The sequence below is a fragment of the Rhineura floridana genome, chromosome 19 (genome assembly GCF_030035675.1).
Source record: "Rhineura floridana isolate rRhiFlo1 chromosome 19, rRhiFlo1.hap2, whole genome shotgun sequence".
Taxonomy (NCBI): domain Eukaryota; kingdom Metazoa; phylum Chordata; class Lepidosauria; order Squamata; family Rhineuridae; genus Rhineura; species Rhineura floridana.
In genome coordinates, this window is record NC_084498.1 from 2,753,753 (window position 1) to 2,762,642 (window position 8,890).

General features: G+C 44.4%; 1 protein-coding gene across 4 annotated transcripts in view; it reads left to right on the forward strand.

Annotated features, from left to right (window-relative positions):
* MYO1H (myosin IH) overlaps nucleotides 1-5,756 on the forward strand; it is a 101,390-nt gene extending 95,634 nt beyond the window's left edge. For all 4 annotated transcript variants that reach the window (XM_061602283.1, XM_061602285.1, XM_061602284.1 and 1 more), the window contains 3 exons: nucleotides 1,707-1,804; nucleotides 3,543-3,642; nucleotides 4,947-5,756. In XM_061602283.1, coding sequence (XP_061458267.1) covers nucleotides 1,707-1,804; nucleotides 3,543-3,642; nucleotides 4,947-4,970 — 222 coding nt within the window. In that variant the 3' untranslated portion in view covers nucleotides 4,971-5,756. The remainder of the gene's footprint in view (nucleotides 1-1,706; nucleotides 1,805-3,542; nucleotides 3,643-4,946) is intronic.
* Nucleotides 5,757-8,890: the final 3,134 nt, after the last annotated feature.

The window sequence follows — 8,890 nt, forward strand, 5'->3', positions numbered from 1 at the left end:
AGGTATCTGGCTGGCCTCTGTGAGGACAGGATGCTGGTCTAGAAGGGCCCCCCTTGGCCTGATCCAGCTGCAGCCAGGCTCTTCTGTTCTGGTGAGAAGTTAGTTTATCTTCTGGAAGTGTGAATGGTTTTTTTGTTTTGTTTTGTTTTCCTTGGTGCTGCTGCGTGTTTGCAAGTTCATGGTTTGGTGATTTCTAAATAACATACATACATTTGTTGTTGTTATATGTATATGTGTGTAATATATATATTTGTTCAGGATTAATAGGGGTGTTGGAGGAGAGCTTTGCACATACCATGGACTGCGAAAAAGACAAATAATTGGGTCATAGAACAAATTAAACCAGAACTGTCATTAGAAGCAAGATCCTCCGTGGTGCAGAGTGGTAAGCGGCAGTAACGCAGCCGAAAGCTCTGCTCACAGCCAGAGTTCGATTCCAACGGAAGGAAGAAGTCGAATCTCCGGTAAAAGGGGTTGAGGTCCACTCAGCCTTCCATCCATCCGTGGTCGGTAAAATGAGTACCCGGCATATGCTGGGGGGTAAAGAAGGGCCGGGAAAGGAACTGGCAATCCCACCCCATATATACGGTCTGCCTAGTAAACGTCGCAAGACGTCACCCTAAGAGTCGGAAACGACTCGCACTAGAAGTGCAGGGACACCTTTACCTTTTTTATCATTAGAAGCTAAAATGATGAAACTGAGGTTATCATACTTTGGACACATCATGAGAAGACATGATTCACTAGAAAAGACAATAATGCTGGGAAAAACAGCAGGGAGTAGAAAAAGAGGAAGGCCAGACAAGAGATGGATTGATTCCATAAAGGAAGCCACAGGCCTGACCTGACAAGATCTGAACAGGGTGGTCCATGACAGATGCTCTTGGAGGTCACTGATTCATGCGGTCGCCATAAGTCGTAATCGACTTGAAGGCACATAACAACAACAACAAAACCTACAATACAAAGATCTGAAATCAACCAGCAGTGCACTTCTGTATCTGTGTTCTCAGAAATAGTTCCCACTGAGTTCAATAGGGCTCACTCCCAGGTAACTGTGTATAGGGTTGCAGTCTAAATGCCAGCCTTGTTTTAAACACTTACCCTTTAATGCAGGGTTTCATTTCAGTTAGGGCTCAGCTTTGTTAAACGGCTCTTTTAAGCCAGGTGTCATCCTTAGAATATTGTGATGCGATGGCAGAACGCATCTGAGAACGTTGGAGTACATTCACCATTGTTCACACAGCCAGATCCCCCACATTGAGCATTATGGTGCCAATGGATTTCAGGTCAAGGGATGGCATACTAGTATAGTGGCTGGGAAATCTGCAGTTCAAATCTCACCATGGCCACAAAGTTGGCAGTGTCCTCAAGCAAGCCACTACACTCAGCTGCCTGATCTGTGTGTCTGTGGTCTGTGTGTGTGTGTGAGAGAGAGAGAGAGCGAGAGAGAGAGAGAGAGAGAGCTGTCTGCCTTACAAGTGCATTGTATGTACATATTTAGCTCAGATGGCTTTTTTCCTTTTGAAAAAAGATGTTAACCTCCTTTTTTCAGAAGACTTGCCAGGGATTTCTGAGGCACCTGTCTGTCCATAACACAATGGTGTCTCTTTGAGACCTGCCTGACCCCTTTCCTGGGGACACCCGTCCTCCCTCTGACCTGAATAGTTTATTGACAATGTTGCTGCCTCTCTTCTTGCTCCCAGGGAGATGCCATTCTGCAGTGTGAGCACTTTTTTGAGACCGTCACAAAGCTATGCATGCTTGCCAACAAGCAGGATGCGGTCACAGTGGTCCAGGGAAGGTGGGTTCCTTGTGATTTTGGAGGCCTTTGCATTTGCAAGTGAACAAAATCTTCTGTGTGTTTCTCTTAAGCACAGCTGAGATCTGTTGACTTAAGTAGCAGATAACCGCTTAGCGATCTCGAGGCCTGAATTTCACATGCATGTACTTAAAGAGGAATTACTACCCAGGGGACTGTTCTGAATGATTGTTTTTGTGCCTATATGCAATCTCCCCATTTGGAGGTGCATGCCGTTGAAAACTGGCTGCTTTGGTGTGGGTGACTTGTGGGAGAGGGCCGTTGCCTTTATGGCCTGTCTGTGGGCTTCTTGGAAGGATCTGGGTGGCCACGGTGGGAATTCTGGAGTAGATGAGACCTTTGGCCTGACCCAGCAGGGCTTCTAACAATGTGTCTAGCATCCTTGTTCTGTACAGCACCTGCTCCATAGTTGGCTCTACTAAATACAGTACCCTCCAGGAAGGAAGCTCCTTTTAACTTAGGCTTTTTTAAAGGTCAAACTGACAAGATTTGTTTTGCTATGGATCAACTTTCAAGCCTGTGCCTTTTGCTTTAAGGTGAAACTGACTAGCCTTTGTCTTTGCTTTGCTAGCATGAAACTGACAAGCCTGTGTGTTTGCTTTGCATTAAACAGAGCTGTTGCTTTCTCCCAGGGTTGGGAAGGGAAGGATCCAATATGATTGGAGGAAGGGAGTGGGTGCTGAGTAGGCACCCTTTAAAGCTGCCCCCACCATCTATCAGCAGGTGTAGGAACCTCTCCCTATTCTTTCCATGTTATTCCTACCTCTGGTCCCAAAGTTTCTTTGAAAGAAGTGATGCCCAGGAACGCATCTACTTTGTTAACTGAGGTGCTACACTATATGTCATATAGAGAGAGTGACTCACCTTGAGCCTCCAGGGTGGCTTTTGGGCAAAGTTTCTACTTCAAGGTGGGCTACAAAACAATGCATTGAACTGGTATGTTTATCCCTCTCTGTGTTTCTGTTTTATCATTTATCATGTAAGATGTTTAATATCCAATATTCATTGGAAATGCAATTCCAGAGTGGGTTACAAATGAAAACAAATCTGGATACATCATCATTCAGGTACTAGAAAACAAGCCTGATACCTACAACCAGCTAACTAAAAGAATCTTCAACACTGGCACTAAAGTCCCCCCAAAGCCTGGGTGGAAGATCATCTCTTCAGCTGGCACTGAAATGGGAAGAACTGGCAACAGCCACATGTTTGAGGGCATGGCATTCTAAAGCTGGGCCCCCAGATTTTTTGTCTGTTCTGACTGTCAGGGGCTCTCCAGAAACTTAAGGCAGAGAAGTGTATTTCCCATTTATCTGCTGCCTGTTCCTTTGAAACAACAACACCGCCTGAAGCAGTCAAGGATTTAACTTGGGACTTTTTGCATGCAGAATGTGTTTTCTGTCACTGAGTTACTTGACCCTCCCCAGAGGCAGGAACGGGTGTTCTGCATCTGATACTGACTGAAACTAAATTTATCCCCCACCCTTTTACCTTCTTAGTCCCCTTTTAACATCACTCCCCTAGATTTCTTAACTGCATTTTATGTATTTTTAAAACCTATTTTAATGGTTTTTACTGTGTATGATTTCATTGTGAACCGTCCTGAGTGCCTTACTGCAAGGTAGAAGGGGGGGGGGATAGAAATCTTTTAAATAAGTAAATAATACATCCCATGTGTTTGGGTGAGTTGCTGCTGTAATCATTGCTGTGTTTTTTCTAGCCTCCAGTTCCAAATCAGTCCAGGGAAAGAAGGGACTATGGTTTTCACCACTGGGCAGGAGTTTCAGATCTACAAAGCCAAAAATGGACAATTGACAGTGGTAAGGTTTTTATAACTGCCATTGGTAGAGAGGGGACCACGAGCCCTTTTCTACCAGCAACAAATTGGATGCTGAAGGGAGGATTCTTCTCAGAAATGACTTAACTGGGATGACTGGCTTAGCAAATCTGCTTTGTTGCAAAGAACTTACATTTTGTAGCTATGGTAATGTTTTGCAGGTAACAGGTGTGTACACTAGTACTATGTGAATATTAGCTAACCAACTGTTGCAACCAAGAGGAATCTGGTTAAACTCGGGTATAATAATAGGCTAGCCCATCAGGGGTTGTTGATGCTGACGTGATGCCCAGCAAATTTTCAAGAGACACTTTGATACCTTTAAGTTGGCCTTGCTTAAATAACTGCACATGAAGCCACACTCGAATATAAAGGGTTTAGAGCCAACTTGTCCATCTAGTGCTGCAGTAGCGATGGTGGCTTTCCAGGGCCTCAGCAGAGAGGGGTCCTTCCCACCACTGACTGGGAATGCCAGGTATGGAGCCTTCCACCTCCAAATTTCTCTCCTCCTTTCATATAGTTAATACTGACTGCCTATTTGATTGTCTTAGGGTGGGTAGGGGAGGGGATATGCTTTAAATGTATGATGTGTCTTACATGACAAATTCATGGCGGTAAAGGCTATCAATGGCTTCAGGAATTATCATGGTTGTATAGAACCAGAGGTGGTATGTCTCTGAATACCAGTTGCAGGGGGACATGAGTGGTGGGGTGCCCTATTGCGTTCATGTGCTGCTTCTGGGCGTCCCAGAGGCAAGTGATTGGGCACACTGAGAACAGGATGGTGGACTAGATGGCCTTATCCAGCAGCCAAGCTCTTACATTTTTATATTCATGGGATACAGTAGTTGATGACTTACAGCATGCAAGATGGTCTAAAAACACTTTTTATTACAAAGTAGGTACTCTTGGTAATGTCTGCTATTTCAAGAGACACACCAAAAAACAGATCAATTTGATCAAAGGTCCATCTGGTCAAGCCTCCTGTTTCCTACAGAGGCAAGCAAGTTGCCTCTGGGAAAAAACACAAGCAAGACAGGAGGGCCACCTCCACTGCAGTTGCTTGTAAGGAGCTACACTATCTTGGAGGCTCCTTTGAAGGTACCACAGGTGAGAGTTCTCCTCCATGAATTGCATTTAAAAACCCAGCTACGTTAGCTGTCTGCCAGCTCGCCCTCTCTTTTTTTCCCCTCTTGGTGGGGTGGATGCTTCTGTTTAAGAAAGGTTCCAAAATGAGAAGGGAATGATCTTTACAAAAATGATCTTTTTTATGTTTAAATCCAAAAGGTATCTCCCAAAATAATGTCCTGATGGAATCACGAGTTCAACTTTTGCCTGTTCACTGCATCGGCTGAAAAAGAAAATAGCCCAAACCACCCCAACCTCTATGAAGAAGCATCATCATTTGTGTGTCTACCAGTATTCTGATGCTTATGAAGAGTGTTCTGATGCCATAGGACTGTTGCAGTTGAGGTCCATCTGCATTACATCTTTCCTTTTTTTTTAAAAAAAGCAAATACCACAAAAAAGCACAAACTATTCAGTTCTTAATACTAGATCCTATTACTGCCCATATAAATAATCCACCCAACAACTGGCTGTAGTTTTTCCTGATAACTTGGATTAGATGCGAGTTGACTGTGACCGTCAAGTCTAGTTCTTAACAGGTTCAAGCCTTTTTCAAAAGGGAAAGTCTCAGAACAGAATTGCACTTTAGAAGTGGAAGGATGCCAACCACGGTTTCTGAACAGGACTGTGACATTGCAGAGAGTGTAAAACTCATAGTTCTACAGTCAGGGAGAAATCTCCTTCCCTTCCATGAATATTCTGGGAAATCTCATAGAAGCCAGCAAGCAACCTGCCCCTGAGGGTTTGGGAACTGCCATCCTCAGTTTTCTCTGGCACTGTTGTCAAGGTGGAAGTTGAGATTCCCACAGTTTGGGCTCACTCATGCCCACTCGAGGGAGAAAGGATCCTCTGTCCAAATTGTGCCTCTACATTCCTTTCTGTACTAGTGACATGTGATTATACTCTTAAATGGTTATGAGAATTAAAAAGATAAAACTGGCTTAAAATGAGCTCACATAATTTGAAAAAGTACTAGTTCCTGACTTGCTTTAAAGTCTCTGCGTTGTATTTAACTAAGTCCTACTCAGCAGACCATTAAAATACACAAGTAAATTTCATTAATTTCAAAGGGTCTTCTCCGCACTGAATTCCCCCCACCCTCAATATCTAGTTTTGTCTGAAAAGCAAGGTGGCTAAATGAGGTTTTTTTCTAGACCAGTTTTTTTTTAGTCGTGATTTGCAGAGTAAAAATGGGGGGGGGGGATGCAATTGCCAAATTTGCAGTTCCTGAACCGGTATTTCAACTGAAATATAGCTTGCCTCTGAAATTCACACTTCTCTGAACATTGAGATTCAGTTCTTCAGTCAAAGAATGCATATAAAATGCATATTACGGAATTGATTTACAAAGCACATTCTGTTAGGGGAGCATTGCTTGCAAAACTGCTTATATTAAGCAAACTGTGGACAATGTCCTACATTAGAGAGATGTGCAAAAATGTGCGCAAATTTTAATGTGCCTTTTAAAAAAGAAAATGCAAATGAATGTGGACTTGAGGCAAACTGCACTTAAGACTGGAAAAATGAGAAAGACCAAAACAGACAAACTCATCCATCCCTAACGTGGGAGTCCTAGAAGCTCAGCAGGGCTTCGCAATAGCAAGACTTATGGTTCGGATGGGCACGCGTGAAGACAGTTGGCCAGCTATTCACTCCTTTCCCTGGCAACAGAGAGCCACGAGGAAAGGGGCGAGTGTGTTCCATCCACAGCACATTGTTCTCCATTCAAGCAGGGCAACAGTGATCTCCCATAAGCCACAGAGGCCATAAGCCATCCTGGGCCAGAACCCCAAATGTCTTGCAACAGGCAGAGATTTCTTAGCAGACAAATCCATGTTGAAGGTTCCTTGTATGTCTGGGTAATTTTGCCCCAGCAGCTACAACCATTTTTATTCCACTTTGCTGCCCGAAAGTATTTTTAGTTAAGTTAGAGAGCTGCTTGGATGTGAACAAAAGGAGCAGATACAAGCCAGAAATGGGGTGGTGGTGGTGTCTAATTTATTTTGTGTATGTTTCAGGTCTCTAAAAAAATACATACCGTATACAACTTTGCTTTGCATAGCTATACATGGGGGGGGCGGGAGATGAGTGGTAATACTGTTATGCAGTTGGTATGAGGGGAGTGAAACTGCAGCTTTGGGGGAAGATTTTTGCTGTTGCTTTAAAGTTACTGAGGGAGCAAAACTAGACAGGGGCTGCTGCTGCTCTTAAAGTGCTTGTGCCTGAACAGGCCTTGCGTTGCCCTGGAGCCAGAATGCTGAGACAACAAACTCCCCCAAGCAGCACTTAAGTAGGAGGCCCTTAGCAGAGTGGGCAGCAGGGGGTTTTGTGACCTCGGCCAGAGCTTGCACATAATTAATCTCTATACTTGCTGGGCACTCAAAAGTTAAGAGGACAGCTTCTCAAAGCCGGATGTACACTTAAATGCCACTTCCACACACCCTCTTCACAGGGAGATGCAAGAAAGCAATGGATCAGACGGGCTAGGAAGATCTTTGTTTGTCCATTTTGCTGCTCTCTGCCTTCCACTTATTGCAGCCTAGGAGAAGTGGATGATGTGGAAGGAATGATCGAAGAGTCCCCCCCCCCAATAGTTGTACACTTCTTGAGGCATCAAGCCCTCAACAAACTGGGCTATTCTTTCCTGGCAGCTCGAGCTCACACTCTATAGTTTGTGGCCAGTGATTAACACATCTCTCGCCCCTGTTATAACAGGGAGGGCCTGCCGTCTCATTCTGAAACCAGTAAAAAATAAAACAGGACATTAAGGCTTCTGCTTTCAAGGGTGTGTGTGGAGAAGCAAGTATAGCGGGACTGGGGGAGGACGCTGCACAGTTGCAGGTGGGAGAGAATGAAAAAGGCACCTCCAATGTGGTCCCACATGTAATAATTAATAGGGGTGTAGAGCCACGTTTGGCCTATAGGTGGCCCAGAGAAGCAAATAAGACATTTAACGGATTAAAACTACTGTGGCCTCATAAATGCACCATTCATACCAAAGTATGGTATCTTTGTTCTCATGCACAGACATAGAACAGTGCTTAATTTATTGCATGCTTTCCCTTCCTTGCTGATCCCATATTCATCCCAAAAGCTCCAGGGTGCAAGCAGGAAAGATACAGCTTTGCTTGGAACGACATTCTTAGCTCCAGAACACACAAACAAAGAGCACCTCCCTCTATTGAAGAGCAGTTTTTAAAGGCTCAGAAAGCTAAATAGAGAGAGGAAGGCAACTGCACCCTGCCCCTTCCTCCGACCTAAAGCAACCTAAAAGCACAAAGGCTGGCTTGCAAACCTGCTAGATGTTGGACTGATACCACAAAATTGGTTGGCTGAGAGGAAGAGGAAATTACTTCCCCTCAATGCTAGTTTCTGAGTACACCTTTCTAGAAATCACAGTCACCTCTTTAGGGGGACATAGCAGGCCCAGCTCTTCTATTTTTGTAAGAACAGCACGGTCGTGGGCAAGAAAAGAGGGATTTTCGGGAATCAGCCATGAGATCCCCTAATTGCAGACATAGCAATGTCTTTTTTTTTGCACTGAGCCCCAAAAGGTGAAGATTACCCCATCATTTTTTTTCCTCTCCTCCCCAAAAATCTATAACAGGCTATATACAACATGAATAAAGATCTGAAGCTGTCAGACGCCTGAGGGAGGAATCCCTTTAAGTGCCTTTCTCTAAGCACAACTTGCAACCAAACTCAGCTGTAACACATTAAGGCTGCCAAAATATTGAGCAGTGATGTCACTTTTAAATATGTTTTTGAACAATGAAGCTGTGGAGTCACAGAGCTTATCATCACACACCATTTTGTTCTGCAGGTGCTTTCTAGCTATCCTGCATCCCTCTGAGGTGTGAAATGATTTATGTTGTGCAAGTAACAGACATAGCATGGGATAACTAACTCCAAAGACCAAAGGATCTTCCCTCCAGCCCTGCCCTTTCTCCCCCTCTGACGGGTCAGCCACAGCTGAGGGCTGCATCAACTGAGGGAGGAGGAGAGGGAAATAAAAACCCACACAGGGCAGGCTGACTTTGGTGTTCAGCACATTAACAGGCGAATCCAGCCTTTCCTCTTCCTGGTGCCCTTGGGATAGTATG